The 22763-nt window shown below is 42.4% G+C and overlaps 2 protein-coding genes across 2 annotated transcripts; one reads left to right on the plus strand and one right to left on the minus strand.

The window, feature by feature from the left end:
• Positions 1-17253: 17253 nt before the first annotated feature.
• Positions 17254-18637, plus strand: LOC128745442 (uncharacterized). Its single transcript, XM_053842520.1, has 2 exons — positions 17254-17378; positions 17437-18637. Exons 1-2 carry the CDS (start codon positions 17254-17256, stop codon positions 18635-18637), a joined length of 1326 nt encoding a protein of 441 aa, XP_053698495.1.
• A 1336-nt stretch (positions 18638-19973) lies between these two features.
• Positions 19974-21399, minus strand: LOC128746182 (uncharacterized). Its single transcript, XM_053843224.1, has 4 exons — positions 21214-21399; positions 20883-21147; positions 20155-20825; positions 19974-20045 (listed from the first exon to the last, which is right to left on the minus strand). Exons 1-4 carry the CDS (start codon positions 21397-21399, stop codon positions 19974-19976), a joined length of 1194 nt encoding a protein of 397 aa, XP_053699199.1.
• Between the last annotated feature and the right edge of the window lie 1364 nt (positions 21400-22763).

The raw sequence follows: 22763 nt of genomic DNA on the forward strand, positions 1-22763 counted from the left end.
CCACTGCTCAGAGAAGTGTCTTTCCGAACATCCAAGCTGTTTTGCTGCTGCCCAAGAAGATAAAAAAGAAGGCTTCAATTTTCAACATATCACATCGACAAAATGTTCTTAAGGACAAAACATAGTATTCATGTAGATTTGAGGAATTTTCGCTCACTGATTTTAACTCTATTTAATTTAGACCCGAAGAATTTTAACCGATCACCACTCGCGCTTCTGTTCGCTTGTTGCTGCTGGTTGAGTTGGCCGTCTCGGAAGATAAGAAGCAGCCAACAAACATACCAGCTCAATGTATTCGGTCAAGTGTCAAAATGCATGGGCTTAATAAAATGAAAGTTTTAGTAACATCTTTTGCATCTTCATATAAGAATTTGTTCATTCTTCAAAGAACGGTTTTCGGTAATTGATGAAACTTGGGAAACTTGGAACTTAGGGCTTTTCACTCGGTTTTCTTTATCAACACAAATTTATCCAGCACCAATGCTACAGTAATAATACGTAGCGTAATTTTTCTTTGGCAGCAAAAGGCGAACGGCTCACTGGTAACTTTGCTCTTTTGTTCAGACTGAAATTGAAATGCTCTATTTTATTTAACGTAGATAATAGAATGAAGGACCATGAAAAATAGGTGTGGCCGATTCTTGTCGCATGCTCTGGTACATAATACGTGGTAAGCCGGCGAACAGCATTATTCAAACGCTAGCTGAGCTACTGCCAACATCGTTTTCCAGGGCAAACGAACGTCAACTCGTGCACGTTTGCAGTTCCCGGTCGGCTATTGAACGTGTGTTGGAGCTGGAGCACTCATTTCACTGCAGTGATGGAATATCTGGCTGCTGAAGTTCTGGAATTGGCAGGAAATATGCTGCTCGCGACAACAAAACGACCAGAAACATCCCACATCAGTTGCAGCTGGCCTTTGGGGTGGTATTTCATCGCGATTCAAGACCATACACGAACGGCTTCGTTGATCGCTTAGCTGCTGAGGCTTTCCGGTTGGTCCGTTGCAATAAGCTGTGCCTGGTTAGCGGTTATCGGTACTTACTCCAACTTACCGAACAGAGCATTACGTTAAGTGCGTTAGTGCAAGTTTATTGCAAGCTGGAGTTATGATAACCAAACAATCGATCCTTTTAAGGGTCACACAACGATTGAAGAGTTTATTATATTTTCTTGCCCAGTTAATACCATAATAACACAGGCAACGAGGGAAAAGTTGAATTTTTCGCCATTGCGGACGACCAACAAATAACGGAAATAAGTTTTCTGGTCACGGGCGACATTTTCTGCAACTTCCAAAACGTCTGCAGCTTGTTAATGCTGTATTATCAACGTTCTTTTGTAATCCGCCGAAAAGTTGCGCAAAATTTTCAACTTTTTGAAAACTCTCGTGTACCGTCTACCGATTAACTGAGGAAAAGCACTATTCAACGTAGAAACAGGTCATAACAATTTATTTACTGTTTGGTTTAGTTACTGACTTGGTTTCGTTTTAATAAAATAGATTCAATCAACTCATGGATATAACTCCAAAATCGGTTGAGGATTGAACGTATACAATGTTACTACTTTGATAAACGTTACGCATGTGGGTTGTACACATGAAGAATCGTTTTACGATCGTATACAATCGTATACATCCTACTATCGCTACAAAGAGACTTACGTGGTCCTACGTCACCTATGCGGTCGTGTCTTGTGCACAACCCCTCTGATTTTTATGATGGTTTTAGTCGCCTCACCCCTGTGGTAGGGATTTAAGGACTCTCACACAAATAAAACAGAAATTTTTGCGTAACTCAAAAACTAATGGAACTCGAGACATTTCAGACTCTTTCATAAAACATTAGCCAATAATAAGACCACCAGAAACTATCAATAGTAACATTACATGATTCAGGGCGAGACGGACACAGATCGCGAGTGTTGCCGTAGGGGGAAAGGGGGCGCTCAGTCCCCCGTAGAGATCACCTCTATCTAGGTTTATTTATTTTCCTAGATCTACTGATTTCTATTACTTTCCTTCAGTTGGCTTACTCCTGCGAAATGGTACTTTCTACGAAAAGATTTGCCGTGAAATGGTACATAAGGTTTTCCGCGTTATGGTCAACCGAGAATTGGTGTTCCGCAAAATGATATTCGGCGAAATGGTTTGTAATGATGGCGAATATTTAAATGCTATCCGCTTTATTTGATCAGGCTAAGCAATGGGGGGAGTTGTTTTCTACTTTACTGTGAGGGAAATTCGTATATTAAAACACCCATGAACTCCCCAGAAACTTGCAAATTTCGAGATTGTGACAAAGGTCATCCGAGATTCACGATTTTTGTACAACACAGTTTAATTTGTGGCAACACGAAGTTTATCGGGTCAGCTAATATTCATATATATATCTGGCAGTACTGAACAACCAATACTGTTGGGTGTCAGATGTAAACAAACAGTGTTGAGTGAACTGAAAGATGGCGAAACAAGAAAATAATCGACCGGCCGTCGTCGTGTTATTGCGCGCCAAAGCAAGCGTAAAGATGATAGTTTGGCCAGCTAAGCGCAGCTAGAGACAATGAAAGTCAGATGTTCACCGCTGGACATCAAGATCTTCAGTGGGAATATGAAAGCCTAGGTTGACAGGGCAGAAATGTATAGACCAGTGATAAAGCCTAATAGGCTACCACGGTATTAAGATTGATTCGATAGCGAATGCCAACGAGTAGTAGAGAGCAAGAACAACTGCTTGGAAAAATTATCTGGACATTACCAGTAGGAAGAATTTAGTTAAATACGTTTGCAAGCCAGTTGACCATGAAGCTAAGGAGAAAAAAACGTCAGAAATAGAAAAGGAATCATGAAGAATTAGAGCTATTATTCCGAGCGAATGACAAGCATAATTTCTAGGAGAAGGTGAACCAGTCTTGTAAGGTCTACACAACGAAAGCTAACATGTACATGAGTGTCGAGTTGAGTAATTGTCTTGACTACTGCAATTACTGCGATAAAACGCCTCCTACAAAGTTCTCTCCCAGCTCATATTCTACCGTCTGTCACCAGTGGCACATGGTTTCGCTGGAACTTATCAAGTGAACTTCATGGAAATTCGTGGCACTATGGACAAATTTTTACCATCATGCAGATCTTGCAGACATGTTGGGATTACAACGCGCCCACGAATCCCATGTTCGTTGCTAAGCAGCATCTGATACGGTCAGTCGAAAAAATGTATGCAAGAGTAGAGTTTTTCGGATAAACTGACACGACTTATCAGAGCAACATTGGATCCAGCAATGTGTCTTCTACGCGTCTCGGAGACTCCCAGTCCCAGTCCCAGTCCCAGTCCCAGTCCCAGTCCCAGTCCCAGTCCCAGTCCCAGTCCCAGTCCCAGTCCCAGTCCCAGTCCCAGTCCCAGTCCCAGTCCCAGTCCCAGTCCCAGTCCCAGTCCCAGTCCCAGTCCCAGTCCCAGTCCCAGTCCCAGTCCCAGTCCCAGTCCCAGTCCCAGTCCCAGTCCCAGTCCCAGTCCCAGTCCCAGTCCCAGTCCCAGTCCCAGTCCCAGTCCCAGTCCCAGTCCCAGTCCCAGTCCCAGTCCCAGTCCCAGTCCCAGTCCCAGTCCCAGTCCCAGTCCCAGTCCCAGTCCCAGTCCCAGTCCCAGTCCCAGTCCCAGTCCCAGTCCCAGTCCCAGTCCCAGTCCCAGTCCCAGTCCCAGTCCCAGTCCCAGTCCCAGTCCCAGTCCCAGTCCCAGTCCCAGTCCCAGTCCCAGTCCCAGTCCCAGTCCCAGTCCCAGTCCCAGTCCCAGTCCCAGTCCCAGTCCCAGTCCCAGTCCCAGTCCCAGTCCCAGTCCCAGTCCCAGTCCCAGTCCCAGTCCCAGTCCCAGTCCCAGTCCCAGTCCCAGTCCCAGTCCCAGTCCCAGTCCCAGTCCCAGTCCCAGTCCCAGTCCCAGTCCCAGTCCCAGTCCCAGTCCCAGTCCCAGTCCCAGTCCCAGTCCCAGTCCCAGTCCCAGTCCCAGTCCCAGTCCCAGTCCCAGTCCCAGTCCCAGTCCCAGTCCCAGTCCCAGTCCCAGTGTCCGAGTCCCAGTCCCAGTTGCAGAACCAGTCCCAGTCCTCAGTTTCGAGTAATGTGTTTAGTTATACTGCCCAAGTAACAATTTGGGCATATACCCAATGGGCATGCCCAATATACGAACCTAAGCAACTATTGTCAACACACGTTCAGGCCCTTTTCGAAACTAAGTCTAATGGTTTACGTTGCACAGCCCAGAACCAACCCAGAAAGGGTTGGTTCCCCAAAACATGAACATTAAAATTGAAGAGAATTCAAACAATTTGTCAAAAAATAATTGCTTTTTCATGGCTGTTACAATTTGACAAACGGTAATCATTTGATAGTGCTTGTACCTACATTGGCAATTCCGGCTTCGATCGTGTCGTTTCGCATGTACTATATTCTAACTTTTCAAATGCAGTAGCAAAAGCAGTAGTGCAGCAGCAGCAGTCTGTGGTTTGCATGCCGTTTTCCCACCAACCAACAACCAACATATCCTGATGGCCGTCGCCCGAGGGAGATGTAATTTATCTCTCCGAGCGTACGGATCAACGTTACGCTTCCAACAGGATTATTTGCTCAAGCTTGGCCAAACAAGAGACGAAAGCGCGACACTACTGCCCTGCCCACACTGACTGGTAGCTACATCCGGCCATACATATGTGACCGAAGGAGGATGCTGCCTGCCATCTGCGCTTGTCAGTCAACCAAATCCTATTGCCCGTGCCGAGATTTGTGCATACGGTGAGCGACGTAATTACACTGCTAACCATCCTGGGTCGGATTCGCAAACATGTGCGGCGCGAATGGTGCTTCGGAGAATAATAAAACAGTGATTATGTTTCAGCATTTTGAGCATTAATATTGCAATTAAAAGTTTGCCCGGAGCTGATCCCGGCTGGTGGGCTTGGCCGGGCTGGGATGGACTGGGCTAGTGGGAAACGAATGCGACCACAAAGATTTAGTGCGAATGACAGTAGTTCAACTGTCAGTTACGGTTCCGGGACAGACGCGGGATACAGACCCGGTTCTGGAAGCTTTCTGGTGTACGAGAAACGAAAGCAGCTGTATTTCGTAGCTTTATTGTGACAGTTGAGATTTGTGAACGATAATCTGCTAGTTTTCAGCGCTGTCGTTTGGATTCGAATGAAATTGTTACAAATTTGAACCAACGGAACACTCCGGTTGCCGGATGGTTTAGTTGTTTGATTAAGATTTTTCTTGGTACGTACAATGAATGTGAATGGGTTTGAGCTACATTGTTTGTTTGGATGTTCAAATCAATCAGGGGTTGTCAGAGTACGAACAGAATTTTAAACTAGTTCTGTTTGGTTTAGCGAACAACAATTTGCATAAAGTAAAAACATCTACGGAGTTCGTTACCGAAACGTAAGACTCACAGACTATTACCAGCTTTTCTTTCTTACTCCCACACTATTCAAACTGAGCTCTTCAACTTTTCACTGGTTTTATAATCAAAGTTGGAATGCAGTGCAAACTACAGGATGCAACAGCTTACCGGAAGTAGTGAACAAATACGTGTGTAGTTGTTGTTGAAAAAGTCAACCCCTGGATTGCAAGACATGCGAAGAAATGCAATGCGAGCGATTGAAAGCAATTACGACGATAGGGTGGAAATTTTCCCAGACTTTCCTCGACTCGGGATGTGCATGTGCGAGAATGGAAAAAGTTTAGTTTCCATTTGCCCTAACAGCTTTTGTTTGTGTCGGTAAATGCAAGTACAAACACACACACTTGAGTTTCGAATTCGTAGCTAAATTTGCTTATTTGTGCTCCATCATCCGATAGGTACCATGCCGAGAGAAAGAGGAGAAAAGTATTTCCACTTGCTTTGTTCTAAAGGCGACGATAATCCATGCTCTTTGCTGCTTTGGGCTTTCGTTTCGTTTCGTATGCATAATTCACGCCCAAGCTTTTAACGCGAAAATTCGCTTTCTCACGACCGGCGCGCAGTGGCGGATAGGCTTTTCCAAAATTATCCACTTTACATTTTGCGTGTTGGAGTTAAATGGAAGCGAGACTTGGAAGCTGTTAAGTAAAGTGGATAAACTTTTTTCTAGCATTTGTGGAATGCGATTACATCGAAACGTGGGACATTACGAGATGAATTTCTGTTTGACATTGCTATGATGCTATGAGTGTAATTTTTTCGCTGAAAGGAATACTCGTTTGTCTGAAAACTTACGATAAATTTGACATTTAACGCAAATGTGATGAAAGAAACTTTCGGATATTCTATAAGGTTCCAGGTGAAGAATGCGACATGAAGCGATTCTTATTTATTGTTTATCGCCGTTTAATTTCAAGTGGATTCTGTAAGGCCTTTAATGTAAAATTTTTTAGGTTCGTTCCTCTACATGATTTGCTAAACGAAGTTGAATGAGAATATATTGTCATAGGACCCAGAAATAAATTATCTTTTTCGTCCCAACTAAGCAACAGCGTTGACCAAAACGAACTCGTAAAACCTAATTAATGAAACATGTTTGCCCAACTACACTTTATCGGACCGATACTAAGTCGTCGCCGTCCGTCGTCGTTCACAAGCAGGGAAACTCATTACTCTGATTAGGTATATGAACCGTAACAGTTCTTTGGGGCTGCGCTTCATTACCCCTTTCGGGGATAACAAGCCATAAAAACACAAACGTGATAATAATGAGAGCAGTTGGGGCTGTCCAATCCCAGTCAGGTGGCTCAAGATGCTTTGGATTTCACACACGCACACACACTCATGTGATCACGGGGTTGCTGTCTAGGTGTCTATTTGCCAAATTAGGACTGCTAATTTAGGCGTCTTCGATTGGTTCAGTTTTTGTATGATTGAGGATGACTGTCATTGCTCATTGTCGTAATAAATTGATTGATGCTGTAGGTCCAAATTAATATGTTCAATGCATTGTTTCGTCGTTTGAAACTTGGTTCAAATTTATTGTTCTTCAAAAATACAGTAATTACAGAGCCAACTTTCGGTGTTCGAAAACAGACACTGATGAATACTATAAGTACCTATATGAAATTGGTGTCTGACGGAATAAAATTAATCGCTGTCATCCAACCAAGAATGTATTTTGCGATGAATCGTAAACAAGCTTATTTTTTGGCAAATTACAAAAAAAAATATTGCTCGTTCAATCATAAAACGTTATTCGTATCACACATAATTATGGACTTGTCAAACGTCAACATACACTTGCGACGCCATACACAACCAGTAACTTCAAGCGGCACACGGACAAACAGAATGGTTTCAGGATTTAGTTTCAAGGGAGTGCAAACCTGGTGCAATATTATCATTATTAAGTTGGTGCCTCGAAAAATAATACATCTACTTCTTGTGTGACTAACGATGAAGGCTGATAATAAAAATATCGTCGGCCACTGTTCAAAATTTGATCCTACCAACATGTCTGAAAAATCGCTTGTATCTTGTAAACATTTGCAAACGTTGCAGGTGCTTGTCATTGTCACGAAAAAAAAATTTTTTGCTGCACTTAACGTGAATGTTGAAAAATTATGAATAACATGTTAAAATAATTTTATGAGATTAAAAGTCTTCTGGGTGTAGAAGAACGTTGATGTTTTGAAGTGCATTTATGTATTACTAGCTGACCCGACAAACTTCGTATTGCCACAAATTAACCTGTGTTGTACATAAATCATGACTCTCGGATGATCTTTGTCACAATCTCGAGTTTTGCAAGTTTCAGAGGAGTTCACCCTTAGATGATTTACGTAACTATGAAAGCATCCCAGGTAACCAATAAGCATCACCAATGCTATTCAAATGTAGGCCAATAAGCATTTAAGTCGCCTTAAATGCTACTTAAATGCTATTTTGGCAAAATATACAGCTACTTTACTGATAACCTGCTTATAGTGCTGACAATGCTAATTTACAGCTAATTACCGACACGAAGAATTTGAATACAATTTTAGATGCCAATTTACAACACCTATGCAGTCAAAAAGCTAATATACAACAGCGTGCAGTATAAAATGCCAGATACGCTGATTTGCTGCTTATGTTAATGCTTATCAGTTACCAGGAATGGGTAGTTTAATATACAAATTTGCAATTTTTCCTCACAGCAAAGTAGAAAACAACTCCCTTGTCCCCTCATTGCATTGCCAGAAAGCGGATAATAATATTCGCCATGATTGTACAACATTTCGCCGAATATCATTTTGCGAAAAACCTTAAGCGGAATGTACCATTTCACGGAAAACTTTTTTGTGGAAAGTACCATTTCGCGATCCTCTCCTTACTCGCTATCGCTCGTTCCAGGAAGCCCAGGTAGACATAGGAAAACAAATAAACCTAGACAGTAGTGATTTCTGCGGGGAGTTGCCTCCCCCCAGTGGGCGGCGCTTCCGACGGCGGGTCACCGGCAACACTCGCGGCCGTCTCGTCCTGAATGATCTAGTGTTACTATAGATAGTTTTTGTGGTCTTGTTATTGACTAATGTTTTATGGAAGAGTCTCGAATTTCTCGAGTTCGATTAGTTTTTGAGTTTCGCAAAAAATTCTGTTTTAATTGTATGAGAGTCCATACCCCCCTACCACAGGGGTGAGAGGTCTCTAACTATCATAAAATAAATTCAAAACTCCAAAATCTCCCACATGCCAAATGTGGTTCCATTTGTTTGATTAGTTCTCGAATTATGAGTAAATTTGTATTTCATTTGTGTACAGCCCCGCCCCCCCTTTTAAAAGGGAGATCATAACTCGCTTTCTAAAGAGGAGAGGGGTCTCAATTCACCATAGATAAAAATCTTGCCTCCAAAACCACTTACATGTCAAATTTGGTTCCATTTGCTTGATTAGTTCTCGAGTTATGAGGAAATTTGTTTTTCATTAGTACAGGAGCCCTCCCCCCCTCCTAAAGTGGGGAGGGGTCCTAATTCACCATAGAAAATATTCTTGCCTACAAAAACACCCACATGCTAAATTTGGTTCCATTTGCTTAATTAGTTCTAGAGTTATGAGGAAATTTGTATTTCGTTTGTATAGGAGCCCCCCTCTTAAAGTGGGGAGGGGTCCTAATTCGCCATAGAAAATATTTTTGTCTCCAAAAACACCCACATGCCAAATTTGGTTCCATTTGCTTGATTAGTTCTCCAGTTATGAGGAAATTTGTATGTCATTGATACAGGAGCGCCCAGTCCTAAAGTGGAGAGGGGTCACTAACCATCACTAAAACCTTTCCTGGCCCCAAAAACCTCTACATGCAAATTTTCACGCCGATCGGTTCAGTAGTTTTCGATTCTATAAGGAACATACAGACAGACAGACAGAAATCCTTTTTTATAGGTATAGATGTCGCAAAAATGTATATTCCAAGTATCTCAGGTGCTAATAGTCGAACTGAAAAACCAACATAAATGATAGGTACAAGTTTTTTTGACGGTGTAATTCAATATCCGTTAGTGCTTTTGCCTGTTTTCAAAAATTGATAAATCATCGCGTTTTAGACAGTATCTTCAGAAGTTCGGGAACGCGGAGTCCCTCGAGTGTCCCGAATGCGCGGACGTTGAGGAAACTGCAGAACATGCTTTCTTCATATGCCCCCGTTTCGCGGACGTGAGAAGCAACATGATGGCAGTTAGCGGACAGGACACTACTCCGGATAACGGAGTCTAAAGGATGTGTTCTAGCTCGGACGTCTGGGGTGCGGTCAATGCGGCTGCTACCCAGATCGTACCCCTCCCTGAAGTAATACCGATAAGGTGGTTCCAGGGGGGATTGAGGCTGGAGACTCGAGTAGGGTGTCACTTGCGCCACGTCAAGCAATAGGCCTTTAAGTCAGAACCCTGGTCACGATGGTTAAATGTCAGATAAATTTCTAGCAGACAGATAGCTTGATAAGCGGGATAAAAAGTTCTGCTTCCGTTAGCGATTAGAACTTAACAGTTTAGAAGACGATAGTAGTGAATTTAAGGTGATTGTTTTATAGTGAATCTAAGGTGAATTTCTAAAATAATAATTATTTCATACTTAAAATTATATTATATCTAAAACATTTAGCAGTGATCCTATATATACAAACGATAGCGAAAACGTACATTTACGGTAGCAAAGCCTACATTCATGCCGTGGTGAGCAACAAAATCTTTAACCTTATACCAGTTTTCTTTACTCATTATATTAAAATATATTTATAGTTGTTAAGATCTTTGTGCATACATCAGTTGAACATAATTAAGCAGATACGAGAAATAGTAAACGTAAGCATTTACTGAAATTGTCATCCAATGAAATACCTAAATCAACATTTATAACTTTGTAGGTTAATTTTATCGTGCACTTGCGGCATCGTGCAACTATAATAAATAGTGATTAAAATATCGGAAATACTCTCGTTTCTCTTGTTTATAAAATCAACATAGGGTTTTAGTGGGTATGGATCCTCACGTCGGGATATCAAACCCCACTCCCTGAGTTGTCTTCTCAGGTGTCTGATAGCAGATTTCCCTAGTCTTTAAAAAAACGCGCTGCGCGTGCAGCAACAAGTACTTCTCGACATTCACCCCTACATTCGTCCGAACGAGCTTTTTGCATACCAGTAACAGTAAGCCGTACCTAGGTCGGCCTTTCCTAGGCATGGTAGCGTCACACGCTCGCGACCGTACCTTAACTAAATGATCAGCGTTCGGATCGAGTAGATCGAGAGCACCGCACTCTTTTCGGATCGCTTCCACAAATACTTCGGAGTCGAAGTATGATGTCTTCTATCCACGGGTGGTTGGAGTGTCGGCTCTACTCCCCGCCTGCCGCCTCGTTATCTGACCGACACCATAGCGGACCGCCTAATGGTCCCTGTGAGTCTAGCCATTGTCTACCTATCACACCAGGACTGCTGAATGTCACGTCGATGATAGACTCCGCACCGTTCCTACTGAAGGTACTTGTGGTGCCGACGTTTGTCAGATCTACGTTGAGTTTTGCCAGAGCCGCAAGCAGAATCCGACCCTATGGTTCCTGCGACGACTTCCCCATTCTACCGCCCGTTCAAGTCGCCCACCACAACCACCGGCCTTAGACCAATCAGCACAACTGATACTCGGGCTACCATCTGCGAAAACTGCTCGATAGACCAACTCGGCGGAACATAACAGCTGCAGTAGAATACTCCACTCACTTTGGCAACCGCAAATCCCTCGTCTGCGGTTGACACAACCTCTTGAACCGGGAACCTGCTTGTCGTCCATATAGCCGCCGTCCCGGACCCATCCGACACCCAGTTGCCATTTCCGGCAGGGACGCGATATGGGTCCGAGATGATGGCAACGTCCGTTGCCGACTCAGAAACTGCTTGGTGTAACAGCTGCTGGGCCGTGCTGCAGTGGTTCAGGCTGAGTTGTGTCCCTTGCACTATGAACGTGGTTTAGTCGCTGGCCCACCGGCCGGGCACCTTGGGCCTCCCGTTACGTACTTTGCGTCCCTTTTACCGGTACAGATCAAGCACTGCGGAGGCTCCGCGCAGTCCCTTGCTTTATGGCCAACACTGCCACATCTCCTGCACAATTGGCTCCTATCTGGCCCTTTGCAGTTCCAGGCCTTATGCCCGTGCTCGAAGCATCGGAAGCAAGCCTCCGATTGCTTCAGCACGCTTAGTGGGCATACCGACCACCCCACTTTTAGCCTAGCAGCTTTCAGGGCTTCGTTTCCGTCCGCCAGCGGAAGTCGTATGGTGACTACCTGGGTCCCGATAGGACCCTTACGCAGGCGAACCGCCTCGGTTGCCACCACCACTCCACTTTGCTCTTTGAGGGCCTGTACGACCTCACACACATCGGTGATCTCATCCAGGTTTTTAAGCTGGAGAGTCATTTCTGGTGTGAGAGCACGTACCTGCACTCCCTCTCCGAGGACTCCTTCCGCTATCGACTTGTATGCGGAACTCTTCTTGGTGGCGTCCTTCTTCAACTCAAGGATCATTTCGCCCGTGCGTGAGCGGCGGATACTCCCCACGTCCGCGCCCAGGTCCTTGAGTAGGGCATCTCCTCTCATGGCTTTCAGAACCTCCGAGTATTTCGACCCGTCGGTTTTCAGGATAAGAGCGACGCCCTTCTTCGCTCGCTTCCCTGTCGGTTTAGATGAAGCTTTCTTTTTGGTGGAGCTTCCTCTTTTCTTCCTCTTGGTCGTGACCTCGATCCACGGGCCACCCGTCTTGGTGTTTCCCGCTGCTTGGTCGGTTGGCTCCACCAACTCGCTAGCCTGAGGGCTTTTACCGATCAGGCGTTTTTTGGTCCACCAGGGGTGCTATCCCCCGGGGACTATCTCAGACTCTTGCCTGATGCCTTACCGCTGTTGGTAGCGCTCTCCGTGGCTTCCAGGGCCACGTTGCGACACGCCGTCAACGAGCAGGCATCCGTTTGTACTGACTTCGACGCCTTCACGGTCTTCATTTCTCCTTCATGCGCCACGAGGTCGTTGTGCACTTTGGTCGCAGCACACAAGGTTCTCCAAAGCATGAGCAAGCTCTGCTTCAAGTCCTTGGAGAAATTGCCGCGACCTGACGTGAACTCGATGATTAAATCGAGCTGCTGTGACGCGGCTACCACTTTGGGTAGTTCCTCCCTATTCTTTCCCATCGCCTTGATTGGCGATGGGCCGTTCATCGCTGTGTCTGGCGTGGCAGGCGTACCGCTGCCCACACTAGCACTTCGGGTTGCATCCTTCTCCACCCTTGGTGGAGAACGCTGGATGCCTCCCCTCGCGAACGGGTTTTCCACCGTAGCTGTAAATTTGTTTAAAAGACTCATTTTGATTCTAAAGGGTCCCCCTTCAAGCCGCTATCCAAACCCATTTGAAGTAGTCGCTTTAATGATCCCATGGCGATCTATGGAACAGGGAGAACCATGCGAGGGTTGGGGCAGCGCCTTATGGGCAACTGCACCTCAGAGCCAGATCGGTGTAAATCAGGAAAAAGCATCTGAACCTACTCCCGCCCGGTGGTCGCCGGTCGATAGATTTGGAACGTACTTGAAGGCCTGCCAGGTTTTACGGGACGGAGACACATGCACCGTTTGCCACCTCGCCGTTTCAAGTCGCTATCACGTGACTTTACTAGGGGAGCTCGTCGCAAATGCCAGCCCTAAGTCGTGTTGTATATCGTGTCCGAATCATGTCCAATAACATAACCGCCAGTTTACCGAAGTTGAAACCTTACTGGCATCGGCCCCAATGGGTCCCAACGGACCGTTCAGACACCTGGTAGACCAGAAGTTTAAGGTCTAGATGTCCCTCTCTCCCTGTCTGTTTACAACCACGGGTCCAACCAGAGGGGAGTTTCTGGTTTTTCCCGGGACTTGCTGGTATTACCAGCTGGCACCACGAGAAGGTAGGGATAAGAGTTGCTATAACTGAAAGTGGTCAGGTTACACTATTATAGCCATTCTTGGCCCGTATGGATGCGTATGTTTGCCGTTTCATTGAAAGTGTAGTGAAAAGGTGTGCTTCTGATAAAATGGGATCGAATTGATAAAATTCCTTCAACGTTCAAAATTACAAACTTAGATTTCCAGCCTTTAATAATATAGTCATATAATAATGGTCCAGGATATAACTACATATGTTTAAATTATTGAATGTGTTATGCTAATTATGGCATACCAAATATCAGTAAAACACTTTTGAACCCCTAGGGTGGCGAAAACTGGTGCCGTTACCCTATTACCTTCAATGTTAATATGGACACGTTTGGTTACGTTGTTCACGTAATACTCAACAAAATTAAAATATTGAATTTAGTTTAATTATGTGTTGCAATTGAACCAAACTAATGCAAATACTTTCTACGAATTTAATTGCGCCAATAAATAAATAACCATTTTTTCATCGTCGAATCTGCCATTATCGTAAATCGTCTTATCACTTTACAAAACGTTGATAGTTGAATCAAAATCACATCGTGTAATCAATTTCTATTGGAAAATATTTACCCACATTCAATGTACACTCTGTCACATGAACCGCTATTCATCCGGCACTATTTATTGACTCACAAAACGATTGGGAAAAGGCAGCGTTCGCGTGTGTATGTGTGTGTGCATTTGTGTATGATTGTGTGCACAGAACAAACACAATGTTCCATTTCCAACCAAACAGAACTGCATCCAGTGAAGCAAATTCGGTGTCCAGTCTCTCGCGGCCGATAGGTACCGGTACTATTGGACCAACCGATGCAAACGGCAAATATTATTGCAACAGTTTTTTCCCCTCATTCCGAAGTCGATCGTTCAGAGCGCGTAAATTGTATCGGTTTGAACGGTGCAACACAGTAAAACCGTAATGCAGCAACGGAAGACCAGAACAAACCTTTCAACAAAGCCGCAGGACACGTTCGGTGGATACGGTGTCCCTTTATGGCGGCTTTACCAGCCGGCCCAAAACGTTTTAGCCAGTCAGTCAGTCAGTCGGTTAGTCAAAGTACCACAAATGAATCGTGTTAGTCCCAAAGCGGGTCAGCCATCGATACGATACAGCCTTTCAAAGAGAACGGACATGATGCGGAAGTGTGTTTTCCATGTTGTTGGTGCAATACATAGTGTGTAGAATGCAACGCCGGTTTCGGCAGAATTGAGAGTTTACTAAGTACGGAATCAGTGCATTTCGACACTGGATATTGCCAGCCAGTTGTTGACTAAACGTGCTTTGCTATGAAGTCGAATGCCGAAAGCCGAAACTAAGACATCAGGGGAAGCGTGTTAATATGCTGGTTTGAAAATTTATCGCTCGCTTAGTAGTACTTGACATTTTGATGATCATTTGATGATGTTATGTATCCAGATGAGTGGCAGCTCTGACTTAATCTTAATCGTTCGTAAAATATTTACAATGGAAAATTTATCACGTCTATAGCTATTTAAAAAATATGTCTATATAAAGTGCACCGCCCAGTAAACTTCGAGGAGAGATGCTGGTCGAACAAGCCAGTTGTCGTATGTTCGAATCTGGGAAGTGGTGCTAGTCAGTAATATGGATGTTACACTAACCCCGTAATTGTCCTGTACTCTAATACCCGACTGCGAAGACTGTCGATAAAGAAGGGTCAAATCTTAAAGACCTCTATACCCAAGGTTTGTTTTTCTCTGCTCACTACAGGTTTGTTGGGCCAGTGTAGTTCCACGAGGCAAATGAAGTGGCACTTCTCTATCAAAAGTCCTCAGTGATCTCGTATATTCGATTCAATGAAATGCATTAATGAATTATTCTGCCATCAAGTGTTAAATTTTCATTGATACCTGTTACGAGCTAGCTCGCAACATCAATGGTAAAAGAAAGCGCCCCAACTGAGGGGTTACCCTTAAACACTATACACTACGACCCCGAGCCTTCCAACCTACGAACTTCTGTTTCTTCAACAGTGACACGGAAACCATTTCACCTGATTTATTTCTTCAGTGCACTGGGAGCTGCTGCCATTTCCCGTTGCATAATGTCTTTCTTACAAACATACATAAAATCACACACACACACACTGAGACAAGAGACACAAACTGTGAACAATGACCCACCCCAAATGGTTGTTGCTTTGTCACTTGCTTGCCTCCTCGTCGAGCTGGTCCTGGTGGCAACAGCAGCGCAGCATTCGAAAAGCAACTAAATCTTGTTCCGGTCTCGGAGGAGACATCCGTTATAGTGCCGCTGCCAAGAATGTCTTTCGACGGCAGTAGAAAGCTACGAGCGAGCGCAACAATGAACCGTGTTTAAATTTGCCAGCAGCAGATTTTTCGTTAATATGAATTTTAAATCATCCGGTGGGTGCTAAACAAAACGAATCGAGTTCGTGGGAATTCTTTATACGTGCGCCATTTAGGCTGAGAAGCGCTGCTTCCGGGCCTTTGTGCGGTTCATCAACAATGGAAATCAATTGTTTGGCCTGGTGGAGCAGTGGATGAATTTTAGATGATTTTGCCCCACTTAACAATCTAGTAAGTGTTATGTATAAGAAAAAGGCTCAGTAATAGCTAAGCCCATATCAGAGATGCAACAGCAGATTCAAATACTGCAACGAACACATGCAAATGAGTTTCAAATAAATACGGCTGAGCTGGCCTCAGAATCCGATGTTTAAGTTGATTGAACTTTAAGTACGGTCGTTAACCTGTTGATCCGAAATCTCCCTCAGTACAGTGTTCCGCGAGTGATAAGATATAAAAATTGGCGACGAGCGAGAAAAGTTTCCGGTACGCGTTTAAGTTCAAATGGTGCAAATAGTGAAATTTATGTAATGCAAAGGCATTTTGAAGATTTCGGTGATTTTTATAAATTGTACGGCAAAGGTCGGTATAAGTGCTTTTAGTAGTGGAAATTTGTTAGAAAACTGACGATAATTTGTGTGCAAAGGTGCTAAATTTTCTGAGATTTATAGCGTCGCTGAGGGGGAAAATATCTGTGAAAGGCAAGGTCTACTATTTGAAAAATTGGCGGAAATAGTGCGCGGCTTGTGAGAGGCAAAGGCTTCCCGAATTGAATTTGAATTTTGAATTGTTGAATTGAGCGGAATACGGAAATACGGAAATGAAGCAAAAAGTATATTTAAAGTGTTTTTTTTTAAAGGCAAGTTTTAGTTTAAAGGAAGTTTTATATTCGGTGCTCCAACGGGAGAATAGTTTTTTTTTGCTAATTGGGTCCTAAAATTTGAAATAAAAATAATATTTTATTCGAAAGAACGATAAAGCTCCACGTTGTGACTACATGTGCACAGCTTTTTCTTTTTTAAAACACTCCGTACAATCAAAAATTAAAAAACAAAAAATAAACCACAATTTCCACCATGACATTACAGATCTACCTTGACATTAAGGAAAAAATATGTTTCTGGCAACAAGGATAACTATTTTTCCACTGGCAACCCTGGTTTGACATTAACTTTGACAGCAATGAAACAGCTGATCATTTTGACAGTTTACCTTGCCTCAGTTAGTTTTGCTCGAGAAAAAGTAAACTTTGCTTTCGTTGCTCTCATCCATCTCTAGCTTCGCGTCACCGATTGGATTCTCCTGCCGCTGCAGCCGATTTATCTCCACTGCTGCTGGTTTGTATCTACAATCTGCTGCTGTTAGTTGTTGCCGCTGCTCGTTTGTACCCAACGCTGCTAATTGTTCCCGCTGCTGCTGACGATCTTCTGCTGCTGGTTATCCTCCGCTGTTGCAGCTTACTCCTCGACACTTATTGTCAATAACGAGAAATGGAAACAGGATATTCAAAAGCTGACATAAATACTCTCCCTAAAGTGGATTTTTTTATGGTCCAGCATTTCCTCTCTACTAATGATAAGTTTCGAGATGCCAACAAGCGTGGAAAAATTGAAAGGTAAACCGACAGTTGTATTCAAGTTATTAATATTGATCTAATAGTTATCTGTATTTAGATCTAATAATCCCGATTACTTGAAGTCAGCTATTGGCAGAGTTCAATACAAAATTGAAAATGGTATTTATACTATCAAAGCCAAAGTCGTTCCGGAACACAAGGTGACCAGCAAGCAATACAGCGTAGTGGCAATCGTCGATACTAAGCTGGAGAAGATAGAAGACGTCTACTGTGAAAGTGAAAGCGATGGTTGCAAAGCGGCAGCTGGTGGCTGTAAACACGCAGTTGCATTTTTGTTCTTCCTGTACGAGAAGTTTGCATCACCTTCACCAACTGACACTAACTGTCTATGGAAAGTTCCACAACTGGCGCGTGTCGATGAAAATATCGACAATTTTGATATAAGCAACTGTGCTGTAACTGGTGTGAAAAGAAAAACGGATACAGAAAGCGGAAGTGGGAGATTTCTTCAAACATTACTTGAAAAGTGCCCTAAGTCACACACAAACACTGCCTTGAAGTACTTCAAACCCACCTATGAAGGTGATGTATGCAGTATGCATAATTTAATGCTGGAGTTTAAATCTAAAAATTCGGCAACTTATAGTTTCAAAAACTTCATTTCTTTTTGTAAAAGTTCAATGACCGAAAAAGCTTGTAATTTTAATGAGATAAACACTAGAGGACAGGATTCGTCGTTGTGGTACCATTTAAAATTTGGCCGAATTACTGCGTCCAAGCTATATGAGTTGTCACGCTGTGCAACTCCCGATGGGTCTCTAGTTCATGCTGTTCTGGGACGCAGCAACAAAACTACAGAAGCTATGGAGAGGGGCCTGTGGCTTGAGAATAAGGTAGTCAATATTATTAAAAAATACTATCCAAATGTGAAAAGATGCGGGCTTTTTCTACATCCTCGATATCCCGCGTTTGGAGCTTCTCCCGACGCAATCAATGCGACAACTGTTTTCGAAATTAAGTGCCCTTTTAAGAAAGAAAACAAAAAATACTATGTTGAAGATGACGGTAAACTTAAAGATAAAGTATATTCTCAAATCCAGCTGCAAATGGTTATGACGCAAAGAGAAAATGGAGTTCTAGTGTTGGCCCGCCCAGGTTTTGAGAAAAGCCGAAATCCAGAGAAACTTGTAGAGTTTTACGAAATTGCTTTTGATGAAACTTACATAACAGAAATAATGAAATCTAGTTTTAAGTTTTGGTGTAAGAATATATACCCTAAATTATATGAAAATTTTTGATAGTTGAGCAATAAGAAATGAGAATAAATAAGTAACATCTTCTATCTATCTATATATATAAAAGTGAGCGTGACTATGTTTGTATGTTCCACCATAACTCCAGAACGCCAAGACCGATCTTCACCAAACTTGGTACACATATTCCAAAAAGAGGAGGGGGGAGAGATTTATAACAGGGGAGAAACCCATAACTGTAAAACCCCCGAGACGGTTCTTTATCAAACTTGGCACACATGTTCCTTGGCTTAAGGGAATCAGCACTGGGAAGTTGACAAAAGAAGGAATCCCTAACAAGGGGGGGAGTGATCCAAATAAATAAAAGGGGTTGCGTTTCTCTTGCATTTAAACCAATTGTAGTTGTGCAACTGCTTTTGAGAAAAGAGGGGGGTTTCACAGAGGAGCAATATATGTTAAATAAACCTTTGTTTCGTTTCCATTATAGCGATTTTCATTGAGCAAACTGATGCAGAATTAGCTACGTGACAGAAGGGGGAGCTGACTGAGAAGGAACTGACATGTAGGGGGACGAGGAACGTGAGTATGAATGTATGTTCCGCCATAGCTCCGGAACTTCTGGACTATTCTTCATCAAACGTCGTTTATTAAACACATGTTTTATGGCATAAAAGAATCAGTACCGGGGGTTGACAAACAAGGGAGACGGTCTCTTACAAGGGGATAAAAAGGTTCAAATGGGTAAAGGGGTGCGTTTCTCTTGCATTTGGAATAATAGCAGTTGTACAAGTTGTTTTATTTCTGAAAGGGGGAATAAAAACGTAAAAAAGGCTTTGTGTCGATTAGGGATTACCGAGAAGAAGAAGATAGATTTACAAGTAGTTGGGGGACAACGTGAGAGGAACTGACAAAGGGACTAGACTTATTCAAATGAAAAAGATGCTTTTCTTTTTTGCATTATGAGTTTTCGTTACAAAAACAGATGTACAAGTGACTGAGTGACAAAGGCCCCGAGTGAGATCAGGCAATCGCTAGCATTGATTATTTATTGAGACACTCTTAAGCTACTTAATTAATTTAGCTTGGAGATTGACTAAACCAGCTACAATAATAACAATATCATCATATTTATCAAATAAGGTGGATGGTAATCCAGCGTGTGGTGCACATATTTTGTACTCTCTGAATCGTCTTATTAAACGTTCAATGTGAATCCTAACGCTAGCTATCTCCTTGGCTAATATTGAATCTTCCTTAGATAATGGTTCCTCACCAGACACGCTTGGCGGTCTAATTAGTACTCCCCCAGCATTAGCTATATCTGATGCTATGTTTTTAAAACCGCGATCAGCTAACACTCCTGCACCTGCCTTTATCATTTTCAAGTAACCAGATCGTCGCACAATTTTTTGATCACTGGCACGTCCTGGAAACGCTTTTGAAATAAACGTAACTAATCCACAAGGAGCACAAGATATTAAATACTTCAAAGTATTGCACGATTTATATTGGGAGTATGTCACTGATTGTAAGATAGGACTAGACGGTTTAGTAATTTGTACTTCAAAGCAGTCAATGATGCTTTGTATGGTCGAATATTTGTTAAGAAACGAAACAGGCAAAAATTTTTTAATCTCGTTGTCTGCGGGCCAAAAAATTAACTCCTTCATTTCTCTGGCAACTATAGGAACACATGTGCTAAATATTTGACCGACGCGAGCAGCAGTCAATCCTATCGCGTCGCTTAAGATTTCAAAACTTTCATTTAACCTTATTTTTCGAAATACTATAATCAAATCTCTTTCCCTTATACCAGTAGTTTCAGTTAATGCATCTATTACGAAATAGTTATCCTGAGAAATACCTAGATAGTTCATAGACTTCGTTTTAATTGACATTTGAATCTGAGAGTAGAATTCGTTGGAATGACACTCCACTTTGAGCTCATTCATGCTTTCTGTGCTTGGCAAATACACGCTCCCCGCAGAACCATCTCTTGATTGAAGCGTAGATCCAGCTGAACTTTGGACCCATGAATTCGGTGTAGACGAAACAGCTTTGTACGATATCATTGTGTGCAGGGTCTGAGTTCCCCTATTTTCCATTGGAACACTACATTGCACCGATGCGGATGATTGAATCAATGAATCGGTTATAACACTTCGGTCTGTCATAATCTGCTTTGAACTTTTTTGGACGTTGTCTCTCGAACTGATGTCCACCAACTTGGACCCTGTAATTTCAAACATTAAATAAACTCATAGTACGATGTAGTAATTGGCTTCCGTACTTTTATGATACTGCGTGTATCCTAATTGTTTCACGTTTTCGTCTGATATAACGGGGTTGGTGCAACACGGCATGGATCTTGACCCTGTTGAGCTTTTAAAAATCTTCAATGGATCCTCCTCACTACGAAGAAATGAATACCGGCCATTATGAAATTCCAGTGGCAAGTTTTTATGTGGCAGAATATCTGGATATAACAAAAAGCGTTGGCGACTTGGTTGGCGAGGATTCTCACATTTTACATTAATTATTCGATAATCACTTGGCTGAAATTAAGAAGAGCGGTATTTTTCTGTATATGTCACAACTTCAAACAAATAGCAAACACTTACCTCGAAATGATTTTCACAAACGAAAAGACTTTTGGTTTCAAACAATTTTGGCATTGGATTTTCCACGTAAATGCCGCACCGATGAAACCATAATCTTCGAGCATCTAAATTTTTAGGAACCGGAAAAAAATGTAAACTAGGGGAATGTTTTTGATGCCGATTGCATTCTTTTACAATGCATGCCATTTCCGTACACTTTTTTCCGACAACACACCATCACATGAACGTAGAACGTAGATAAGCAAAACGAATTCCGTGACATTTGAGGGTAAACTATGGTTTCTCCTTATAATGCGTGTTGTCTTGGCACAAATACACATTATTATAGTTGACTTATATAAAGTTGCCTAAAATAATATTTTTGTGCAAAATTTCAGAAAATAAAAAAAAATCAATTTTTAACGAAAATAAGCCAAAAATATAAAATTTAATATAGAAATATGTGTTTCTAGCCCTAACTGTATGGATACAAACCAAAAACGAGATAGGGCTTTAGGACCCAATTCAACAATACATACATCGCCTATATTGCTTGAAGCGTATTGAGCTTAGCTTCGAATTGTGTGCAGCTGTAGATTTTTTTGCTGAAGTTTGAAGTGGTGTGCAGCTTACCTACCAGTTTACCGCATCGACGCGTGAGAGGATTTGATTTAGCAGCGTCCACTTATCGTGCGTTACTTATCGTTACGCATCCATAGCGTTCATCTGGTCATCAGCGGCAGAGAGCGCGTGAAGAGATTTTGTTCTGAGTGGTATACTGCCGTGAATCGCATATCAGTCCCATATGTATTTTTTGTAATTTTGAGTTTAATCGCTAAACAGTATTAGTTATCATTGTTCTTTAGGTTGTAAGAAAAAAATAGCTAGTTTCATTTCAAAAAATATAAAAAAAATATCAGGTCAGTTTGTCCCATCTTAAAAGTAATCGCATATCAGTCCCACAACGGTGGCCGCAGGAAGAAGATATAATATATCCCATACTTTAAAGCTCAAATGAATGATAACACAATTTTATCAACTCTTACGTACTTTATTTACTCATATTTACTCTTATTATAGATAAAATGTTAGCAAACATCACAGATCGTTCATCAAATATGCGTTCACTGGTTTTGTTCTGGTAATTCAATCCAAAATTGTTTTTTTAGTTTCGTTTTATAGCATAATGAGCAAGACGCCGTTTTTTCGCCTTATCCAACTTCCTAATTTCTTTTCTAGTACGCTTTCTGGTTGGTTTTGACGATGTCTGGACATGTTTGTTTTTAAAAAAGCTGCCATCCGAATCATAATCCAATCCCAAAGATTCGTCGACATTTTCTTCTGCTACAACACTTGCACCAGTTTTCTCAATTTCACCGGCTGAAACTGATGAATTGTCAAAACATGACCAAAACTTTTCAATTATTGTTTCGCGACATGAAAACAGTTCAAAATCATTCGAGTCAAAACCAACACAATCTTCATCGAAACTATCATCGTAAGCATAACACGCTCTAAGAAAACTTAACGAGGACATTTTTCAGGAGTTATTAAAACTTTTAAATAAACAA

The sequence above is a fragment of the Sabethes cyaneus genome, chromosome 1 (genome assembly GCF_943734655.1).
Source record: "Sabethes cyaneus chromosome 1, idSabCyanKW18_F2, whole genome shotgun sequence".
Lineage (NCBI taxonomy): Eukaryota > Metazoa > Arthropoda > Insecta > Diptera > Culicidae > Sabethes > Sabethes cyaneus.

Bases quoted from the DNA above. Each gene is read 5' to 3' on its own strand.
- LOC128745442 (XM_053842520.1), top strand. From the start codon at position 17,254: ATGGAAACAGGATATTCAAAAGCTGACATAAATACTCTCCCTAAAGTG. The intron at 17,379-17,436 runs GTAAACCGACAG...ATCTGTATTTAG, and splicing joins AAGCGTGGAAAAATTGAAAG to ATCTAATAATCCCGATTACT.
- LOC128746182 (XM_053843224.1), bottom strand. From the start codon at position 21,399: ATGGCATGCATTGTAAAAGAATGCAATCGGCATCAAAAACATTCCCCT. The intron at 21,148-21,213 runs GTAAGTGTTTGC...TCTTAATTTCAG, and splicing joins TTTGTGAAAATCATTTCGAG to CCAAGTGATTATCGAATAAT. The intron at 20,826-20,882 runs GTACGGAAGCCA...TTGAAATTACAG, and splicing joins ATACACGCAGTATCATAAAA to GGTCCAAGTTGGTGGACATC.